Source organism: Protopterus annectens, chromosome 6.part0, assembly GCF_019279795.1.
Source record: "Protopterus annectens isolate FY-2018-M chromosome 6.part0, PAN1.0, whole genome shotgun sequence".
NCBI classification, from domain to species: Eukaryota; Metazoa; Chordata; order Ceratodontiformes; family Protopteridae; genus Protopterus; species Protopterus annectens.
This window is the reverse complement of record NC_056737.1, coordinates 481,863,278-481,886,616: the sequence shown is the minus strand read 5'-3', so window position 1 is coordinate 481,886,616 and position 23,339 is coordinate 481,863,278. Positions and strand designations below refer to the sequence as shown.

General features: G+C 44.7%; 1 protein-coding gene across 1 annotated transcript in view; it reads right to left on the bottom strand.

The window, feature by feature from the left end:
• The window catches only part of TTBK2 (tau tubulin kinase 2), a 2,201,340-nt gene that overhangs the window by 1,696,389 nt on the left and 481,612 nt on the right, over positions 1 to 23,339 (bottom strand). Inside the window, exon 3 of the mRNA XM_044074209.1 lies at positions 7,347 to 7,494. Coding sequence (XP_043930144.1) covers positions 7,347 to 7,494 — 148 coding nt within the window. The remainder of the gene's footprint in view (positions 1 to 7,346; positions 7,495 to 23,339) is intronic.

Here is a 23,339-nt window from a genome sequence, read left to right as displayed (position 1 = left end):
GTAACTAAATCATGGAACTCCCCCCCCCCCCCCACAAACATACTAAACACAGCAAACCTAAAAACTGCTCAAGTCCCACCTAAATGACAATTGGCTATGCTCCTACTCCTCACCAGGCTGAACCCAATTCCCCCCCCCCTCACCCTCTCTCTTCCTATTCTCCACTTTCGCTACATCTCTATGCTTGCTGAATACCTCACTCCCATCCTCACCCTCTTTCTCCCTACTCTCCACTTTCAATATATCTATTTGCTTACTGATCCCATGTGATTATAACAACATTAAGCATAATTTACAGTACCAAACAGGTATATCTGAGACTCTACTCCAATGAATGATTTCTTGATACTAAGTGTAACTGTCAAAATATGTGTTACTAAGTGATCCTGTTAGCCTTATTACTAATTTGAACTGTAATATGTTATGTGACTTATTACTAGCATTTCTCCGATTGTTTCACTATTGTTTAAAATACTGACTGTTATGCTGTTATTATGTGGAGCTTTTCTTCCCAGGCCTCCACTGAAAATGGGCAAATTTGTCCAGTCAGACTTCTGATTGGAACTGGTCTGGCATAGGGTGTTTAGCTAAGAGCTCAGAGACAATGGTTGATTGGTCAATTCCAATGTTTCTATTTTACTTTCATTTTTGTGGTATTTAAACACCGTGTTTGTGCCCATTTGTGCGTCATGCACTGCTGCTGTACTGTTTTTAACCCTTTACAAGGTATCTCAGCTTCATTTTTTCCCTTACCAGCACTCCTGTATAAGTGAGGCCTTCCCTTTTATCCTTATCCAGCCCTACACTCACCTATAGGTACTCTCCTCAGACAGTACTCTGCTATCCCTGACCTCTCTTCCACAGATTCTGACATCCATGGATGAACACTTTCCTATTGTTTCTCTTGCTAGTCTGGTTAATATGGGCATCCAGAGACAGTGTAGCAACTGCCTCATGTACACGGATAATCCTCTACTACTACCACCTAGGAACACAATATGTGAGAGATGCAATTACATTAAGAACCTAGAATCCTTGCTGTCTCAATCACAAGCCAGTATAGCTGGCACTAAAAAGCTTGTCTGGTCAAACACCACACCTCTAACACCACCCACACATGTACAACACACTCCCACATATGCGGAGATTCTTAGCAAAAACATACGTAAACAAAAGAGACTTCCGAGGCAAAAACACACACACACACACACACACACACACACACATCACAACCCACAGCACCAAACACCACACATAGTACATGTCTGTGTCTCACAGCCTCTAAGGCCCAGCCACAAACCCAACACACTAGTCATAGAAGACTCTATCATGAGACACAAAGATGTGCCCCTCAACAGGCCAGACAAGGAGAAAGACACGGTAAGTTGCTTGTCAGATGCTACAATCTGCCATATCATGCACTCACTTAAGTCTCTCAACAGGTACTGTTATGACTCTGTCATAGTCCATGTTGGTGTGAATGACTTGAGACGTACCTCTCTGGACTATATGAAGAGAGATATGAATGACTGAGCTCACTGAATATGTGTCTCAGGCAGGTATGTCTCTAACCTTAAGCAGCATCCTACCGTCACCCAGAATGATGCCTCAATAAAAACAGAAAATGATTGACTAACAATTAGCTTAGTTTCTGCTGTCATTCCAAAGGGAACCTGTACCTGACAGCGTGGGAGGGCATGACTGACAGACTACGAAGCTTTGCCAGATATTGCCTTCATCTGTCTCCACTGGGCTTCAGGCTTCTAACAAAAGCTCTTGCCTCCCCCATACTGCATTTTTTTAGGCAAAGTTGTTGTTGTTGTTGTTCCAACATGAATAATTCTTCTAAATGAAATTTAAAGGTCATGCTGCTAAATGCTAGAAGTCTTAACATGAAACTGCACTCACTGCCAGCATTCCTCACCCTGGAAGATGCTGACATTTGTGCAGTCACTGAAACCTGGTTCAAAGCTGTGGAGAGCACCCCAGTCTTACAAGGTTACTCCTCCTACCATACTTTTGGACTCCAAATAGAGGACTTCAAAGCCAAAGGAGGTGGAGTTTCAATATTTCTCAAAGACATACACACCTCCAGGCTGGTCAGACAGTATGATGCACAGGAGACACTCCAGGTGAAGTTAACTGTTGACAAATGTTGTTCAAATCATAGCTAGCTACAGACCCCCAACCATGACTCAGGATGTCAACTCCACCTATCTGGACTTACTTGAATCCATCAAGATTCAACCCTCTGCCCTGATTCCGGGCGACTTTAACTACCCAACCATAGAGTGGAAGACCTATTCTAACCCAAACACAAACACCCAGAGATTCCTCGACTTCGTCAATGCCAATGCATTGGATCAGCTGCTCCACAGCCCCACGAGAGGTGAAAATATCCTGGACCTGGTGCTAACCAACATGAGTAGCCAATGTAGCACCCCTACAGTGTCATCCTCCTTGGTAACATCTGACCATAACGCGAACACTTTCAAAGTCAACTTCCCTCTACACAAAGGTGGAGAGAGTCCACAGACTCAGACAATTATAGGCCCATCAGCCTAACTAGCCTGATCTGCAAGGTCATGGAACTCATTATCATGGACCTTATAAACAAGGACATTGGCAACCTCCAAACACTTGACTCCATACAGTTTTGGTTTTGTTAAAGGGACATCATGCCTGTTAAACTTGGTTGACTTCTTTCAAATGGTCACCAAAGCCATGGACAAGGGGAAGATGGTGCACACCGCCTACCTTGACCTAGCCAAAGCCTGTGACACTACTCCGACTTGGGCATGCAGAACACCAACATGCATGAACATAATATCGAATGCTAAAACTCCCTACCACTCTGGACCCAGGAACAAGAGTTAATACTGGTGTCAGTAAAGTCGGTATTTGACAATCCAAATGTCAACATGTGGGATTTGCACAGATAGACTCAAGCTTTTCATGGCAAACCTTTCTAGCCACCTTTATAATGCACATCTCATAAAACAGGTGCCTGAATGGGATCAAAAACCTATCATCCAAACAGTAAAGTGTAGGTTCAGAATGTTGAGGTGGATAAGCGATTCCTTGTCCTGTGTAAGTAGGTTCCCTCTTTGAGGAAGTTTTTACTAACCATCCCTGGCCAGCTGCATGAGAAAGGGGGACCAAAAGGGAGCTACGAGTATAATGTTGGGAAGTCCTGCTTGATTTTTCATAGGGAGCTCTGGCAATTAGGGGGAAAGGAGAGAAAGCACAGAGGAACATTCTCATCCATGTGAAAGAAATGGCATCTGTTTTCCAGGCATGTTTGCAATTTGCCCTGGAAAAAACTTCTGCAACTGTTTGTTGTAAATGGAGGCAAGCATATCTATTTAGGGAGTTCCCCACAGGTGGACAACTTCCTGGAAGACCTCAGAGTATAATATCTATTTGAGAAGGTCTATCCTGGACCTACTCAATGAGTCTGTAACAGTGTTCTGCTCTGATGGGATGTATGTTGTTTGAAGGGAGAGACTGCGCCAAAATGCTACCTCCAAAGTCTGCACAGAGGGTAAAACCTGCCCTCCCTCCACATTTATGTACCACATGACTTTTTTTGTTGTCTGTATTCAAAAGACAGCATCACAGTCACGTGATGTCTGTAAACACCAGATGTGGTCCTAGAGTCAACAGTTAATTCAAGGTTTTTAATGTTTTCATCAAGGCTACCATTTCTTTGAGGTCGATGTGTTTTTGTTTTTCCAGTGGCAGCCCCTAAACACCTGAACTTTGATTTCATTGGAAATCACTCCCCAGGCAAATTCTGCGGTATCTGTTGTTATAGACTGATTTTGAATGGGAATGGAAAAAGGGAGACCTGGATTTAGTTGAATCTGAGTTGCCCACCATAAGAGGGCTTTCTTGAAGCCCAAAACTGATACAGGAAAGGACAGAGGGTGCTGACGTCAAGTCCAAACTAATTTAATCTTCCTCATATCAAGTCTGGTTAAATGGATCACATGAATAGCCCATATAATGTAGCTTAGAATTCTGAGGGCATCCCTTGCTGTGGACTTGGACTAGTCAGTCAGATCCAAAAACTGCAGCTGTAGGAAGAAAAGCCATCACGAGAGAGGTGTACAAAAGGCATCTCAGAAATGTTAATCCGTGGGATGGAATTAGAGACGATTTCTCCAGGTTTAGTTTGAAATTCCAGTTATTAAAACAGGCTCATGGTGAAAAGCAGGGACGTCTGAGTGTCTTGAGTGGAAGCTATGTAAAGTCCAAAAGGTAGGGATGTAAACTGAAAATGTAAAACAAAAATCTTAAGTGAAACATGACGTCTTTGTGAACTGGAATATGGATATGGTGTTGTACATTCTTGAGGCAATAAACTACAGGGTTAACATTCTGAATGCTGGAATTATTAGAAATCAATTCAAAACAAAAATATGAATACTGGTCTCCATGAGCCTTCTTCCTTAGGTACAAGAAAAATCCTGGTGTAATATCCCTTCCCTGGAACAGGTGCTACAACTCCTTGATCTAGCATTTTTGAAAGGATACAAGGAAAAAATATGTTTATTTTTTTGGAAGACGGGAGGAAGGGCAATTTGACTTGTGGAGGAGATAGATTCCCGCTGCTATTTAGAGCTATTTTTGAATAATTCTTAATACCCATGAGTCTGCTGTTTCCAGAACTGCAGAAAAAGTGTGTGTGAGAGAGAGAAAGAGAGATACAGATAGAGACTGCCTGCTATTTTGACTGGACAGCCTACGTGGACTTAAGGAGGGAGTACTTAAGTAGTCATACACTTTTTGGGTTGGGAAGAGGCCTGGGGGCCATTCCCATTTCTCTTGGCTTCCCCTTGCCCTTTCTTTTTATAGTGCTGTATAAATGACTTCTACTGAACTTGCTCGAATGGTTTCCTGAAGGAAGGTCCAGGGCTAGAGGAACAATTTCTGCCATCTTTAGCCACTGGTGACTAAAAAAGGTGCTTTAATCCCTGCATTAACTTGATACTTTACTCTAGATGCTGTAGGATTTCACCCAATGAGCTGTGAAAAAGAACATATTTTTCTAAAGGGGCATTCAAGAATCTAGGACTTCATATCCTCATGGAGACTCTGTAACCTAAGATAGAATCAGAAGCTGCTGTTTGAAATATTGCGTCAAAGGAACACTTGAGGGAATGTTTTGCGACTTGGGAAGAAGAAAAAGATTCCAAACCTCTTGAATGCCTTGCTATCCTTTTCACTGGGTATTGGGTTGGAGGAAGCCAACGGCTTGACTGTACCCTCCTTTTCCATGGAAATTACAAGCAGGATCTGCCAGTGAATTTCTCAGACACAGAAACTTTACATAACCTATCAGGCTTGGGTGCAGGGGTTGAACTTCTAGAGAAAAACAGGAAAGATTAAAAGTGTTCTCCAATGTCCCCAGAACTGGTGGAATTACCATGTTTGGGGGAATCAACACTGAAGACATTATAACACCTCTTTTGAGCCTCCTAGACCTCTCTCTCTTTTTCCTCACATTTAAACAGGCCTTTCATTTTTTTGAAATGGTGTCAGAAAATGAAAGCTTCTCAACGAGAATCAGAAGAAATATTTTCCTTAGACTCTGACTCATAAGAATCAGGAGAAGAGAACCAGGATGCATTCTTTAGCCCTTCTTCTGATTCAGCAAGCATTCTTCCTCAGAAGATGGAGATCTTTTTCCTCTTGGAATGGAAGAAAACTGGAGTAGAGGCTTGCAAAGATTGAAAATCTCTAAAAAGTCCTTTGGCAAAGCTATGGCACTCATCTTCAGATCCTTTTGACTCTAGTTAGAGTGGAAGGAGGTGTAAGATCTTTTTCAGATTTTTCCTAGGTGTTTCAAGCCTAATAGTTTTGGAAATGTCAGACATCTGGGCCTCCATAATTGAACCTACTACCTCCTTTTTTTACTAAAACCTGAGGCATACCCATTCAGTCTGACTGAATGTGTCTGCCTCTTCACACTTTGTGACTTCCTGCAGAGAATCACACAGAGGGATGGAAAAAACTGGACTGATGGTTCACGTGCTCCAAGACTACCACACTGGGTACCATCAGTCCCAGACCAGGAAAAAGAAGTTGAGGCAAGAGTTCCTTCAGTGCCTTCTATAATGTTTTTTGCTATCTCTTTGAATGAAGAGGAGTATAAATGAAAAAGAGTTGCTAGCTATGGGAGGGGGGCTCAGTGAGGGTATTAAGACATTTGTTTTCCAAGAAGAGATAGGAAGTATTTAGACTACTTCAAATTATTTTCAGTGTAAAAGATAGATTTCCCTTCAGATAGGCATAAAAGAAAATAAAAAATGACGTTTTTAGTTAAAAAATAAAATCCTACAGTGGGTGCTATATGCCCAAAACACTGACATACGAGACAATCACGGACACTGAAGAGTTACCATAGACTGTATGTCTGACCAAACTCTTCAACAGCAAGAAAAGTTTTGAATTTTGCTGTGTGTATGTCCTCTTTTATAAAAGCAAGCTCTCATGTGTCAATCAATGTACAGTACATGAGGAAATCACCCAAAAACTTTTCTGTACTGGATGGACATCCGATATCCTTGGCAGGATACATCCAATATAACTTTATATGCTACTGCAATAGCAATCTAATGATGATCATTACTTTTTGTTGTAGACACAGATACATTTTCCACTGCCACTTATATCCCCCACCTCTCCCTTCCATTTTACAAACTGCAGCTGTTTATTTAATCACACAGTGCTACCAATGGCACCACCAAGTATGCTGCCTGCCCTTCAAATAATGTACTGTGCATACTTTGATCATGTATGTGGTGACTGTCAGAACATTAAGTAGAATGTAGTTTCTACAAAAATACCTTGCAGAAACTGCATTCTGCCTAATGTTCCGATAGTCACCACATATGTGAGCAAAGTATTAACAGTACGTGGCTTAGACATCCCTTACATTTGAGAAACTGCAGATAACCAGTTCTTCTAAACAATGACATTATTTAGAAAAGGTAAAAAAAAAAACGTTTTTTAAACAATGTAATTGTATAATTGTACAATAGCAATAACAGTCCACTCCAGTGTTTGGGCAATGTTGGACTTCCCCAGAACTGACTTTATTCACGTGGGCTTAATCACTGTAACCAAACCATACCACCTGTGTGTAGAACCACCATTACCAGTATAGGGGGCACTCCACATTCTTGGAAAGGTCATGTTTAGACAGTTTTGAAACTTGCAGAAGTCAGCTAAATACAGCTAGCAAAGTGGTTAGATTACAAAATAATAGTTACTACATTTGATCTGTTTCCAGCTACGGCATGAAAGTGTGCAACACACTTAGCTGCAGTCTAACTCACCCTGCAATTTCTTCAAAACAGCCACTTCCATTTTGAGGACCTGCTTTGGTTGCTGAGCTGATTCTACCTTTAGTGCAACGTTTTCTCGAGTGAGAAAGTCCACTGCTTCATAGATCTCTCCAAACCCTCCACCTCCAATTTTCTTTACCTGCAAAATGAAAAATAAGTAATACAGCCAAACCAGGTCTAGACAAATAACTGCTTACAAGATGGTACTTAAAAAGTGTCCATAACAAAAACATTAAGTAGCAAATAATGGTAGTTTGGTCTCTGTCATCTTTCTGTATTTTGCAATTTAATGAAGTGTTACAGTATTCCAATTCATTTAATCTAGCAGTCTGTTCTCCCCTTCCCATCCAGAAGGATTTCCTTATGCCTGCCAGTTACACACTTTGAATTCTGTTCACATGTTCTATTATAAAACTGTGAGCCTTTGTGTGAAGAATTACTTTTTAATAGTCACTCCCCATCCCCTGCATGATTACTTTGTATACTGAAGTACTTTTCGTTACTCACCACCCCCCACACACACACATGGTTCTGAAAACAGCTTCACATTCTAGCCTAACTGCACCCCTTAGGCAATTTGAAAGTTTCTCAAGCCCCCTCCACTTATGCCCTAAGACACACAGTGCACATACACGGATCCTCTGGTCAAGATTTTAGTGCACCTCTATGGCTGTTGGTTGTTTCAGGTTAAGTGACCTCTGGGCCAGATTCCAAAAGGCTCAGTCTCAGAGTAACTCACTAACTCCAAGTCTTACTCTCAAACTAAGTGGCTTACTCTGAAAGCAAGTTTTTTTTTAATCTGACACCCCCCCCCCCCCCCCCCACGTAAGCCTGTGTATAGATAGGCTTTACACCAAAATCAAACCACTTCCACCAAGAACAAGTCTTTCAAATTCAGGGCAGAGTTACATCAGAGTAAGTCAATTACACTGAGACCAAATCTTTTGGAATTCAGCCCTCTGTTCTGTCTCCAAAGTAGTCTTCAGGGATGCACACAAGGGTTTCAAGTGTGGTTTCAATGACAATTTGAAGCTTCTACTTTCTAACTTTGTGAGTAGTGCAGTTAACCTGACTATGACAACATTCAGACCACATACATCAACTACTTGCATACTTCAAAAGATATGACAGCAGTTTTCTTTTGATTTAACTAATTTTAACATATACAATCCAAGGGCAGAATGTTACATACATCTGGACAACAAAAGTCTAAAAAGTTTAATAAAAGGTTCCCACCCTTGAAGTGCAGGTTCAGACTTCTTTCACCATTGTCAGTAACAATTCAATGGTTCAAATACCCTTTTCAGCTACAATATCAGATAGAGGCAGAGCTAAACAAACTGTCTAATGCAAGCAATTAAACAGTATAGTAAAATAAGTGCATTTCATATAAAATAGTCAGATTAATACAATAAAATTAAGCAGAACAAAATATTGAGAATCACAGAAAGTGCATAAAACCTCCAGTTAAATGATCAAATCAAATAAAATACAAATCCTGAATGGAATGAGTTATAGAGAGTAAAGGAAAGAAAAAGAATGTTAGATGGCAGCAAGACATTTGCAAACGATGGAGTCAGTATGGCAATATGTGTGTGAATAAGTTTAAAAAAAAAAAAAGAGAGAGAGAGAGAGAGAGAAGCTGAAAAAAATTCTCATGTCACTGGGAAATGATATCCAGATAGCAAAAGCAAGCTTGAAGAATGTTCTTTCAGTCATTGCTAACGTATAACATAAAAGGTCTCAAGTTTTTTTTTTTTTTTTCAAGTTATTAACCGTGGCATCTTTTACTTTTTCCTCTTTTGCACAGTAGGGAATTTTTATTTAGAACTTATTTACAACTTATTCAAAATATACATATTTACAGAAAGAAAATACAGTTGTGTAAAATCTTACCATAACAGAAGATATCCTTCTCTTCTCTGTTGCAGTATTCTTTACACTAGGGATCCCCTGCCAAGGGCAGCCTAACGTCCGGCCAGAATACCAAAGCCTTAGGTTGTTATAGGAACACTGTACGTCACACATGCTCAAGGATGTACCTTCCTCAGATCTGAAAAGCCCCAGGAGGAACAACAGTCCATGGAGTAACAGAGGAATATGTGCATCCAGAAGGAAAAAAAGAAAAAAACGGGAGGGGGAGGAAGTGAATACTACAACAGTGAAAGGAAGGACATCTGCTGTTATGGTAAGATTTTACACAACTGTAATTATGTCCTTCCATGTCACTGTTGTAGTACTCCTTACACTACAGAGACTACAAAGGATCAAGAAGAAACTTTGGAGAAAGAAGGTCCAGCACAGCCCTTAAGAAAGCCATGTAGGATAGTCCTGGCAAAGCCGGCTCTAGCCCTGGAAACCACATCCAACTTATAGGTTCAGGATCATAGGTAAGAACTAGGCTATTGGCCCTAGGGCCTATATAAGCCTAGCCAAAAGGGGTTCCCTGGCTTTTGCCACCCAAGAAAATTATTTTTCTGTGTCCCCATAGAGCAGAGCCACAGAAGTGATCCTTAAGGTGAATTTCCTGTTTCCCATCCAATTGTCAAGATTTCACTTAAAGAGGGCTAATGAGGAGCTTTGCTTGACATGAATGGGTAATCTATTCCAGAGCATGGGAAGTCTCTGGGACAGGAATCTATCCCTCCAGCATGTTCTGTTTATTGTGGTGACAAGATTTAGGTCCCTGGAGCATGTGGCCCGGAGAGATTGGGATTTTTTTAAGTGTAGAATGTCCATCAGATCTGGGTTAGTACATGGCTTTGTATGTTAGGCAGAGGCCGTCTCTGAGTAGGTGATATGCTACAGAGTAGAACTGGAGTTTTTGAGATGGTCTGCTTATGGCATCTGTTTGAGGCCAGTAATCCTCTTAGTGAGCTATTTCTGTGGCCTTTCTAGTTGTTGTATATGTCTTGTGAGGTACATGCCAAATGGGGCATTGTACTCTATAATGGGTCTGATGAGGGATGAGTAGAGAGGAACAATGACCTCTCTTTTTCTGGAGGATGACCCTTATGTGATGAGGTGTGCCACGTAGAAGGATTTCCTGACTACTGTGGCGACGTGATTATCAAAGGAGAGACTACTGTCCACCTGTGCCCCAAGGTCTCTTATCACACTTTCGATGTTTAGTAGGCTACTGCCTATGTGGCAGTTCATGGGTATGGTGCTTTTCCCCAAAGGGGATGATGAGCTTTAGGCGATGACTTTGACACCAAGCATCGGTCTCAGTGAGGCCTCTTTGTAGAATGTCCACATCCTTAGGCGAATCTATTATGGCTCCTAATTTGCAGTTGTCTGCGAATTTCATTAGCCAGAGACCAGCTGTATTAGCCTGGATTTCTGAGAAGCAGATACACAGGAGAGGACCCAGGACCGAACCCTATGGTACTCTGCTTGCCACTGGTCTGAAGTCGGATTTGGAGTCAGCTGGTTTCACTCTGTGGGTTCTGTCAGTGAGCCAGTTGGCCACCCATCTTGTGACATACGAATTTATGCCCAATCTAGTGAGTTTATCTATGATACCAGAGTGGGGGATGGTGTTGAAAGCCTTGGTGAGGTCAAGATAGGCTGTGTGCACCACCTTACCCTCGTCTACAGCTCTGGTGACTGCTTCAAAGAAGTCAGTCAGGTTTAGGAGGCCGGATCTACCTTTTACAAACCCAAACTGAGTGGGGTCTAGAGTTTGAGGTTACCTATGTCTTTGTTTATAAGCTCCAGGATGATGTGTTCCATGGCCTTGCATACCAGGCTTGACAGGCTAATGGGGGGGGGGGTAGTTCCTGGGGTCAGTGGTGGCATCCCCTTTGTGAAGTGAGATAACAGTCGATGAGTGCCATTCCACAGGCACAAAGCCTGAAGTGAGACTATGGTTGAACATGGTACTTGGGTGGGGTCCCAGTTCGTTCTGTAGTTCGTGCAGAACGCAGCCTGGGATGTTGTCTGGTCCCATGGATGCTGTGTTCTTGGTTTTGGAGAGTGCGGTCTTTACTTGTGCGTCCATGATTACAGGGGCTTTGCAATCTTCCGGTATGGAGATGGGCCCTTTGGGGGGATGAGCGGGGGGTAAAGTTTGCACTGAACCTGTCTGCCAGGATGTTGGCAATATCAGCTGGTTCAGTAAAACTGCTGACATTGTGCTGTAGCTCAGAGCAGATCTGAGTGTTGCCATTGAGATTCTTGACATAGCTGTAGAATGCTTTGTGGTTGTCTTTAGAATCCATGGCAATTTTATTTTCGTAACTACCTTCGAAGGATTTTATGAGGGATCTCAGCTTCTTACTTGAGGCTGACCAGAGAGTTCCTGCAATCATGGGATTTTACTCTTTTTTGCAACAGTTTCTTCCTTCTGTTGTAGAGTTTGTTTATGGCATGGGACCACCAGATTGGCTTCCTTTTTTTTTTTGGAGGACAGCGTCTTGGTTCTGTTGGGGATGGCACAGTCCATGCAGTCGTGTATGTGCTTATACAGTGCATTTGTATACGATTCAGCAGTCATGCCTCTATTTTCCATCTGTATGGGTGTCGTGAAGTTAGCCACTTCTGTCTTAAGAAGCATGAAGTTGGCTTTGGAGAAGTTTTTTATGGTGGTTTTCTTAATGGGAGTGGGGGCGGGATATGGATATCTAGGGTGATTAGCTTGTGGTCGGATCTGACCAGAGAGGAACTGACCTCTGGCATGGAGCATCTATTACCTATATTGGTAATGACCAGGTCCAGGATGTTGCTCCCCCTGGTGAGGGTATGGACAAGCTGATCCAGGGCGTTGGAACTGATGAATTCTAGAAAATGTTGAGCAAATCAGTTAGTACATAAGTAGTTTTCCCAGCTGATGGCGGGTTAGTTGAAATCTCCCAATATTAGGGTATTGGGCTGTACCTTAATATTATCCAGTATATCGAGAAACATGGAGTGGGCGTCCTGGGGCATTGGTGGGGGTTCTGTACCAAGCTACAACCTGAATTGCAGTCTTACCCAGTGTTAATTGTACTTGGATAATTTTGGATGCATTATGTTGAGCAACTAGCCTGGAGGTGTGGCTATCCTTTATAAATATGGACAGGCCTCCTCCTTTAGTGTTTCAGTCCAGGTTAGGTGGTTGAAAGGTGTGGTAAAAATTGTAGCCTGGTAATGCAGGGGTGCTTTCTGGAGCCTAAAACCAGGTTCTCTGTCACTGCACAGATGTTGATGTTCTCCATCTTAAGGAGAGCCTCGAGTGAGTGCATTTTGAGGTTTAGACTTCTAGCATTGAGTAGCATTACCCTTAGATTTTGCTTGTTTGCATCTACGGTGGTGCGTTTGATGTTTGAGCCTTGCCTAATAAAGGCACTAAAGGGGCAGAAAGAGCCTTAACCAGTATCCAGAATCCCAGATGCGACAGGTGCAGGCCATCGTTGGCAAAGCATCATGGCCTATCAATCATGTCGTCCCAGGCAGACAGATACTGTATCCCCTTAGAATGCCACCAGAAGCTTAGCCAATTGTTGACGTCAATTATTTTGCCCTTTTACTGTGGTATCATTCTGAACGATGGCAGGATGCTACTTAGGGCTAGTGTCATACCTGCCTGGGCCACATGGTCAGAGAGCTCCTCCATGTCTCTTTTCATGTAGTCCAGGGAGGTGCATCTCAGGTCATTCACTCCAACATGGACAATGACAGAGTCATATTTGTACTTGTTGTGGAGTGACCTGAGTGCGTGCATTATATGGCGGATCCTGAAAATGACAGGCAGATGACAGCAACTTTCTCCTTGTTTAGCCTGGTGAGAAGGACGTCAGTGTGCCTGAGTATAGAGTTGCCTATGACTAGTGTGTGTTGGGTACGTTGTTTTGCCTTATGGTCTGAGGTTGAGTGGCACACTGATTTTTGCGGGCTATATGTCGTTCAGGTAGTGTTGGGGGGTGGTGGTTGCTTGCGTTTCAGATTTCGAGGTTTCTGTTGTTTGGGCAGATTTTTATTGAGAGCCTCCGCGAATGCAGGTGTGCGTTTTGTGTTACTATGCGTGGGTTTGGGTTATGCAGGTTTTGATGGACTGTGTGTTGAGTGCGGTGTGGTGTTTACCTTCTCCTCTTGACTACCTAGTCCAGTCTTAGCTGGAGAGAGCTTGGCTTCCAGTTTGGCCACATAAGTGCATCTCTTACAGGTTGTAGTTTTGAGTGTGAGGAGGAGAGGGTTGTTAGTGTATATGAGGCAATTGCTACATTGCCCCAAGATGCCCAGATTCATCAGGTGGACAGGAGAAAACACTGGGAGCTGACCCTTAGACATGCCTGGTTAGTGCTTATTAATTTAAGTACTAAAAACTGCTGCTTTCCTCTTGATAAGTGAGGAAAGTTGAATGCTGCAGTAATTTGTAGATTATTTAGTGCTTGCAACGAGTTTTGGACAAGTGCTGAGCACAAAGAAACAGTTTTGAGTGCTAAAACTAGAAAACTGGCTAGTTCTAAGGGAAAAATCTGAAGAGCAGACTTTCGGGCATCGGGAATAGTTTATCCTTAGTTAAGCGGCAGTGTGCAGAGCGCAAAACTGTGCAAACATGGGTTTTTAAACAGAAAGATGAAGGGGATAGAAATAGCCCAAAATGGCCAATAAAACTACAGATTCTGAGCTGAAACCACTCCTCCAGCAACAGATAGGCTGCTCAAAGCTCACCACTCTCACTGATGAACAGAGAAGCTTCCCTGTATCTTAGTAAGGTCTGGCAACACAGAGACTACAAAACAGCCCTGAATTAAGCAAAATATGAAAACCAGACTCTACTGGTTATAGAACGGCAGGAAACAAGTAGAGAGATAAGATTTTTTTTTCCGAAAATTAAAACAGATATAGTAATACAAACACTTTTGAGGCAGTAAAATGGCTAGTGCACTTGAGTGTGTTACCCTCCACAATTAAACAGTTGAAAAACACTTAAAAAATATCAATTAAAGTGCAAACAGTATCAGAATTAAAAAAACAGTTCAAAATAAGTAGCAAAGTTAATAAACGCTCGGAATAGTGCGGTTAGCAAAAATAAGCAGTAAAAAGGAAAAACAAGGTACTTACTCTACTAAAAGTCTCTCTTTTCTCCTTCTGCTGCTGCAGAACTATGCAGGACACCCAGGCAGGCTCTTGCTGAGGTAATACAAGTGCAAAAACCGCGCAAACACGTGTTTTTGAACAGAAAGATGAAAGGGATACAAATAGCCCAAAATGGCCAATAAAACTACAGATTCTGAGCTGAAACCACTCCTACAGAGACAGACAGGCTGCTCAAAGCTCACCACTCTCACTGATGAACAGAGATGCTTCCCTCTATCTTAGTAAGGTGTGGGCAACACAGAAACTACAAAACAGTCCGGAATTCAGCAAAATCTGAAAACTGGAAACGAGTAGAGAGAGAGGATTTTTTTTTTTTGAAAATTAGAACAGATATAGTAATACAAACACTTTTGAGGCAGTAAAATGGCTAGCGCACTTGAGTGTATCGCCCTCAGCAATTAAACAGTTGAAAACACTTACAAACTATCAATTAAAGTGCAAACAGTACCAGAATTAAAAAAAACAGTTCAAAATAAGTAGCAAAGTTAATAAAAAATGATCAGAATACTGCAGTTAGCGAAAATAAGCAGTAAAAAGGAAAAACAAGGTACTTAATCCACTCAAAGTCTCTCTTCTCCTTCTGCTGCTGTAGAACTCTGCAGGACACCCAGGCAGGCACTTGCTGAGGTAATACAAGCACAAAAAATGAGTAAACATGGGTTTTTAAACAGAAAGATGAAAGGGCTAGAAATAGCCCAAAATGGCCAATAAAACTACAGATTCTGAGCTGAAACCCCACCTCCAGTGACAGACAGGCAAAGCTCACCACTCTCACTGATGAACAGAGAAGCTTCCCTCTGTCTTAGTAATTACTGTCTGGGGAGACACAGAAACTACAAAACAGCCCAGAATTCAGAAAAATCTGGAAACGGGACTCTACTGGTTATAGAAAAGCAGGAAATGAGTAGAGAGATAGGATTTTTTTTTTCCCGAAAATTAGAACAGATACAGTAATACAAACACTCCTGAGACAGTAAAATGGCTAGCGCTCGTGTGTAGCCCTCAGCAATTAAAGAGTTGAAAAACACTTAAAAACGATCAATTAAAGTGCAAACAGTATCAGAATAAAAAAAAAAAACAGTTTAAAATAAGTAGCAAAGTTAATAAAAAAAACAGTCGGAATAGTGCGGTTAGCGAAAATAAGCAGTAAAAAGGAAAAACAAGGTACTTAATCCACTCAAAGTCTCTTTTCTCCTTCTGCTGCTGTAGAATGCTGCAGGACACCCAGGTAGGCTCTTGCTGAGGTAATACAAGTGCAAAAACAGCTCAAACATGGGTTTTTAAACATTAAGATGAAAGGGATTGAAATAGCCCAAAATGGCCAATAAAACTACAGATTCTGAGCTGAAACCACTCCTCTAGTGACAGACAGGCTGCTCAAAGCTCACCACTCTCACTGATGAACAGATAAGATTCCCTCTATCTTAGTAAGGTCTGGGCAACACAGAAACTACAAAACAGCCCAGAATTCAGCAAAATCTGAAAAACGGACTCTACTGGTCATAGAAAGGTGGGAAATGAGTAGAGAGATAGGATTTTTTTTGTAGGGGGGGGGTTCAAAAATTAGAACAGATACAGTAAGACAAACACTTTTGGGGCAGTAAAATTGCTAGCGCACTTGACTGTGTAGCCCTCAGCAATTAAACAGTTGAAAAACACTTAAAAACATTCAATTAAAGTGCAAACAGTATCAGAATTAAAAATAGTTCAAAATAAGTAGCAAAGTTAATAAAAAATGCTCGTAATAGTGTGGTTAACAAAAATAAGCAGTAAAAAGGAAAAACAAGGTACTTAATCCACTCAAAGTCTCTCTTCTCCTTCTGCTGCTGTAGAACTCTGCATGACACCAAGAGAGGCTCTTGCTGAGGTAATACAAGCACAAAAACCATGCCAACATGGGTTTTTAAACATAAAGATGAAAGGGATAGAAATAGCCCAAAATGGCCAATAAAACTACAGATTCTGAGCTGAAACCACACCTCCAGTGACAGATAGGCAAAGCTCACCACTCTCACTGGTGAACAGAGAAGCTACCCTCTATCTTAGTAAGGTCTGGGCAACACAGAAACTGCAAAACAGCCCAGAATTCAGCAAAATATGAAAACCGGACTCTATTGGTTATAGAAAGGTGGGAATTTTATAATTTTTAGTAAAATTATGCACAGAAGTCCAAGTAGCTGCCTCGAGAATGCAGTTGGTATCCAATCCTTTGAAGGAAGCACCAGAAGAAGTCACAGCCCTGGTAGAGTGAGTCTTAACACAAGTAGAAAGGTTTTTCCCATGAAAACAGTAACAAAAGGAAATGGCCTTAGAGATCGAAGAAGAGATAATTTGCTTAGAAAACAGACAATCCTAAAGGCCTAGGATGAAAAGAAAAAGTTGCTCAGGTTTACAAATGGCTTTAGTTTTATCTAAATATCTGAGATGTCTATGCAAATCCAAGGTGTGAAAAACCTTCTCGCTAGCAGACTTGAGAGAAGAAAAACTGGGCAAATGAATAGACTGATCAAGAAATGATTCTTTACCCACCTTGAGCATAAAAGAAGGATTAGTACAAAGAGACACACTGTCCCTATGAAAACTAAAAACAGAGGGACAGCCATAAGGGCCTGAACCTCAGACACCATTCTAGCTGAAGTAAGGGCCAAAAGAAGAACAGTCTTCCATGTACAAAGCTGTAAGGAAGCTGAGGCTGCAGGATCAAAAGGAGCCCGAGTCAATTTTTCAAGAACAAAATTAAGGTCCCAAGAAGGAGGAACAGGCTTCCTGGGAGGCCTGATATGAAGGACGCCTTTAAGGAATTGTTTGACCTCAAATCTAGAAGTCAAAGGTAGACAGGCAGAAAGAGCTGACAGGTGGGCTTTAATTAGAAGTTATGTACTCACCATAACGTTCCATCTGAGTAGGTGACTTCATTTGGATGCAACCTGTGGGTATCGGATCCGACCTCGGATCCGAGCCGGCATTTCAAAAGCTTAGGCTCCGAGCTCCTAGCTCCTCCCTCTACCCATAACCCCTTGCCAAGCCCTGACTGACCTCAGATTGAGTTTGCCTATATAATACTGACTAAAGTATCTGAACAAAGCATAAATACTCGCTGTATAAAGGTCAGGGGGATGGAGGGGGGGATGGTTGCATCCAAATGAAGTCACCTACTCAGATGGAACGTTATGGTGAGTACATAACTTCTAAATCTGAAGTAGGCAGACTTCATTTGTCTGCAACCTGTGGGACAGAGTCCCCAGCTACCTGAATCTTGGGCGGCCGTCATGGAAGGATGTTCCGGAGCACCGCTGAGCCAAAGGATGCTCTTCCCCTGGAAACAACATCCACCTTATAATGAGAAATAAAGGTATGAGGTGAGGCCCAAGTGGCTGCCGTGCAGATATCATCCAATGACACACGGGACTTAAAGGCGGCTGACGTGGAGACTGCCCTAGTAGAATGAGCCGTAACCCTCTGAGGAGCAGGTCTACCTGAAGTGTCATAAGCCTGCAGAATACAATTAGCAATCCACCTCGATAGTGTGACTTTAGAAACTGCTTTACCCAAAGCAAATTTAGCAAAGGAGACGAACAGCTGATCTGATTGCCTGTGACCAGCTGTTCTGTGAATGTAAAATCGTAATTGTCTATGAACATCCAAGGAATGCAATTTGTATTCTCCTTTGTTTGAGTACTTGGGAAAAACACAGGTAAGTTGATTGATTGGTTGATATTAGATTCTGAAGAGACTTTTGGAAGAAAGGATGGATTGGTCCTGAGGCACACCCTATCTGGAAAGAAGGAAAGGTAAGGCGTTTGACGATAGAGCCTGAAGTTCAGACACTCTTCTGGCTGAAGTGATAGCTACTAAGAAGGCAGTCTTCCAGGAAAGGTACTTCAGGTCTGTAGAAGCTGCAGGCTCGAAGGGAGGAGCAGTAAGGGCTTGCAGAACTAAAGATAGGTCCCAAGGTGGTACAATCTCTTTGACTGGAGGCCTCAACAAAAAATCCCTTTAAGAAAGGTTTTGCACAATTTCCGTCATGAGGGGAGCTGTCTCATGACCAATGTGATAATGAGAGATGGCTGCCAATTGTACCTTAATCGTGGAAGAACTTGCCCCTTGATGAAAGAGGTCTGTTAAAAAATCCAGCACTGCTGACATAGGTGCTGAAAAGGATCCAAACTTTTCTGGACCGCCCAAATAGAGAATCTCTACCATTTACTCCGATAAACCTGCCTAGTGGAAGGTTTATGAGCCGCCACTAGGATGGCCTTGACCGGTGACGAGATACCGAGTCCTAATCAAGGATGGAACTGGAGCAGCCAAGCTGTCAATTTCAGGGTGCGAGATTGGGGACCGAATTCCCAGAGGGTGGGAGATGAGATCCGGGATCGGATCCAGAATCCAGGGTGGATTCACTTTGTGAGACCATACAAAGGGGAACCAGGGTTGACGAGGCCAGAACGGGGCAATGAGAATCATTCTGCTCCCCAAACTGTTGGCTTTCTGCAGAAGCCTCTGCATCAGAGGTAGTGGAGGGTAGGCATAAAGGAGACCGGGAGGCCAAGCATGCACCAGCGCATCTCTCGGGGATTCCCCTGGTGGGGGAAGCAGAGCGAAGAAATTGTCGCATTTGGCGTTTGAGTGAGAGGCAAAAAGATCGCAACAGGGTTGCGCCCAAACGGCAAAAATCTTCTTCACTACCTGAGGATTGAGAGACCACTCGTGAGGGGAAAGAATGGTGCGACTGAGTTTGTCCGCAAGGATGTTGGATTTTCCCGAATGTGCGTTGCTACAAGAAAGCATTTGGTGGAAATTGCCCATTCCCAGACTCTCATGGCCTCTCGACAAAGGGATAGGACCTGGTTCCTCCCTGTTTGTTGATGTACCAGACTACCGACATGTTGTCTGTCTGAATCGCAATAGTCCCTGAAGGAAGAAGGTTGTGAAGTGCTTGCAACGCTAGGAGCACAGCCCTCATTTCCAGGACATTTATATGCAACGAAGTCTCTGTGGAGTTCCACGTGCCTTGGACAATCTTCCCCGCAGAATGCCCCCCCCCCACCCGAGGCAAGAAGCGTCCGTGGTCACTGTGGCTCCGGGAAATCCTGCACAAAAAGGTCTCCCTGTCAGAGGCTCCGGAGACCAAAGCCACCAAGGAAGGGAATCCTTGCATGCTTTGCTGACCGCTATCGGACTGTTGAGAGAGGAACAGAGAGGGGACCACTGAACCTGAAGGGTCCATTGAAGAACCCGCATGCAAGCGCATGAATAAGAAGCGGATAGCTGCCGCCATCGAACCTAGGGCCCTCAGGACCGAAGCTGCTGTCGGAAATGGTTGCAGGACCGCTGCGACATGACACTTCAGGTTGGAAATTCTGTCTGGGGTGAGGAAGGCTCGCATTGACCTGGTGTTTAGCCTTCCTCCTATGAAATCTATAATTTGTGTGGGGTGCAGTAAAGATTTCTCCCAGTTGATAGTGATGCCCAGCCTTGGGGCTATAATGAAGGAAGTAGTCCCTGGCTGAGCACAGAAGATGCCTTGATGATGCCGTCAGGAGCCAGTCGTCCAGGTACGGAAAGACCTGTAATCCCTGGAATCTCAGGTGGGCCGCTACAACCGCTAGTACCTTGGTGAACACCCTGGGGGCTGAGGTGAGACCAAAGGGGAGGACCCTGAACTGATAATGACTGGCTCCCAGCCGGAAGCGAAGAAACCTCCTGGACCGTCTGTCCATGCGAATGTGGTAGTACGCGTCCTTGAGGTCGATGGAGCACATCCAGTCGTTCTCCCTCAAGAGGGGGAGTATAGATTGAAGGGTGACCATCCGGAACTTTTGCTTGGTTACTGACAGGTTCAGCAGGGAAAGATCTAAGATCGGTCTTAAGTCCCCCGTTTTCTTTGGCACTAAAAAGAACCTGGAGTAAAACCCTGGCCCGGTTTGATCTAGGGGGACACACTGGATAGCTCTTTTTTCTAGCAGCTGTCCGATTTCGATAGCTGCTGCCTCCCTTTGGTCAGGTGGTACATCTTGGAGGCTGCGAGATCTGGGAACTTTGTACAGGGGAATTGTATAACCTCTGGATATCACGCGAAGCACCCAACGGTCTGTTGTGATGGACTCCCAAGAAGTTAGGTGCCTCGAAAAGCGCCCCCCGACTGCCTCCAGAGACGGACAGCCGGGCAACCCTTCAGGGCTGCTGCGTGGGCCTATCAGAGAAAGGTTCTCTGGACCCAAAGTTTCTAGGAGCCCCCCTGCCTCTAGGACGGCGACCTCCCTGTCCTCCTCTGCCACGGGAGGACTGGTTATCCGGAGCAGGTTGGGACTGCTGAGACTTCCGGAACCACATCTTCTTCTGTCCCTTTTGGTTCTTCGAGAAGGACCTCTGGGGAGCTGAGAAGCGGACTCCGACGGCAGACAGCGTCTTCCCGTCCTTCTCGCTCTGGACCAATGTTTCGCGAACAGTTTTGCCAAACAAGGCAGAACCATCAAAGGGGGCATTCGCGAAAGTCGCCTTGAAGGGCTCTGCGAAATCACAGTGGCGGAGATAGGCCTGCCGCCTCATGACTAGGCCTGCTCCGCTGGCTCTAGCGGCTCCCTCGGTAGCGTGAGAAAGTAGCCGCATAGATGTGTTAGAAACTGCTCTAAGAGTGGCCATTGGGGTGGAGTATACCTGCTTGTCCTCACCCGACATGGACTCTGGGGGAGATGCAGCGTATTCTTTAATCAAATCCCGCTGCATCCTGATGACGCAGGCCATGTAGTTCAGCGCTCTCAAAGAGAAGGTTGCTGAACTGAAAACTCGCTTCCCAATGCGATCCATCGAGCGGGATTCCTTGCCCGGAGGATGCATAGAGGGACTCTCCTGGGCCAATTCCCTCTTAGTGGCTGCAGCCATCATCATGGCATCTACTGGAGGGCCTTTGCTCCAGTGAGTGCGGTCCGCCGGAGGGGAAAGGATACGGTCAGGACGCTTGGGTACAGGCTCAACGGTGTCCGGATCCTTCCACGCTCTGGTGGATATAAGGTCCACCAGAGGGTCGGCAGGAGGGGACACCCAAGAGGTAGATGGGCCCACCTCGAATGCCTCCAAGAACACAGACTCGTCTGAGGAGGCCTTGGGGGCAGACCACCCCCCCCTGATCCTCAACATTTCCATAATGTCTCCAAATGAGACGACTTCAGGGGTGACCTTGGGGAGCCCTCCCTTCATCCAAGTCTGTGTCTTCGTAACGGACTTGGGGAGTCCATGTGCCTCCTTTGCACTTGCGCCCGAGGTACTTCTTCGGGGCTGTCCGAGGAGTACTCTTCCGCAGCTGGATGTTCCAAGGGAACTACTTGGGACATCGAGGCGGGCTGTCCCTGGGACCGGCTGGTGGGAGCCTGGCCCAACTGCAAGGGAGTGGGGGATGGAGCCGTGGCAGGGACCGGGGTCCGAAGTCCTCAACAGTGCCCTTTCCACTACGCCAAAGGCCGAGGGGAGCCAGCTTCTGAACCCAGAGAGCCGACCCCACTCGGATCCGACGACGGATCGGAGCCGGAGCCGAGACCGCCGGATCCGAGACCGTGTGCTCCGACCTAGATGGAGCCAAGACACACCAGCTCCCTCGGATCCGAGGCTCGGTCCTCGGCTCCGAGGTCGGGTCCGGCACCAAGCACTCAAGGGATGGGACGGGTCCGAGGTGCGCCGACCTATCGGATCCGACCCACCCCCGGATCCAACTCTGCCCGGCGCCGACAGCTCCGAACCCATGGTGTGGGTCGGAGAAGGAGCCAAAGGGGCGAAAAAGGTCAAGCCCTCCCGGATGGGGGGGGGGCTAGGAGCACTCCCATTTGCATTTGGGCCTGGATGAATTTCCTCATCATCCGGTCCATGTCTGCTTCACTCATGGAGAAGGTAGATCTAGTCGAGGCCACCAAAGCGGACCTAGAGAGCCGCCTTGGGGACCTCGCTGAAGGGCTAGCCTCCTCGGGCCCAGGAGAGAACCGAGGGGAGTGGAGCCGAGGAGGAGGGAAACTAGAAGGCACAGGAGAGGCCCGCTTGGATGGAGGAGCCGAACTAGAGGTTTCAGCTCTCCGTTTGTGGTGCCTCTCCTTTTCTCTCCCTAGAAGACTCTCTCTCCTCCGGCATCTTAGAGGGAGGTTGAGTCCCAGCCGGTGGAGGAGAGCCCACAGCAACTGCTTGCTGTGTAGAAGGGGCAGAAGCCGAAGCGGTATCTGGAGGGAGAAGTCCCGCCAGAACCAGCTTCGACCTCCGCTCCCTCAAAGCTCGGGGGTTGAACCCTGCACAAATGGTACAACCAGATGACAGGTGTTCAACCCCAAGATGACACCGAGTGTGGCCATCCGCCGGGGACAGCTTATGGCCACACTCGGTGCACTTAGAAAAAACTGCCTTATGGGCTTCAGACATACTCTAGCCCTAACAGGCCTAAACACACACAAACCACTCAAACTACGCAAACCCGGGAAGAAAAAATAAAAGGTAGAGGAAGGAAAGCCTAACAGACACACTTCTATTTAAAATAATCAAAAAAGGTTAAATTTTACAAAATGTTCCTGTCAGAAAACTTATCTGCACTAGGAGCTCAAGGAATCCGTCGCAACTTGAAAGCGGCAAACGAAATCTGAGGTCAGTCAGGGCTTGGCAAGGGGTTATGGGTAGAGGGAGGAGCTAGGAGCTCGGAGCCTAAGCTTTTGAAATGCCGGCTCGGATCCGATACCCACAGGTTGCAGACAAATGAAGTCTGCCTACTTCAGATCTGAAGAGTATGCTAACCTAGCATTGAGCAATTCACACAAGACAGAACCAAAGGAACTTCTACACAAAATGGATCCAGGTTACGAGCAAGATACTGAACAGAAAATCTCTTCCATTTGGATAAAAAAAGAATTCATTTCCTGGTAGTGGATT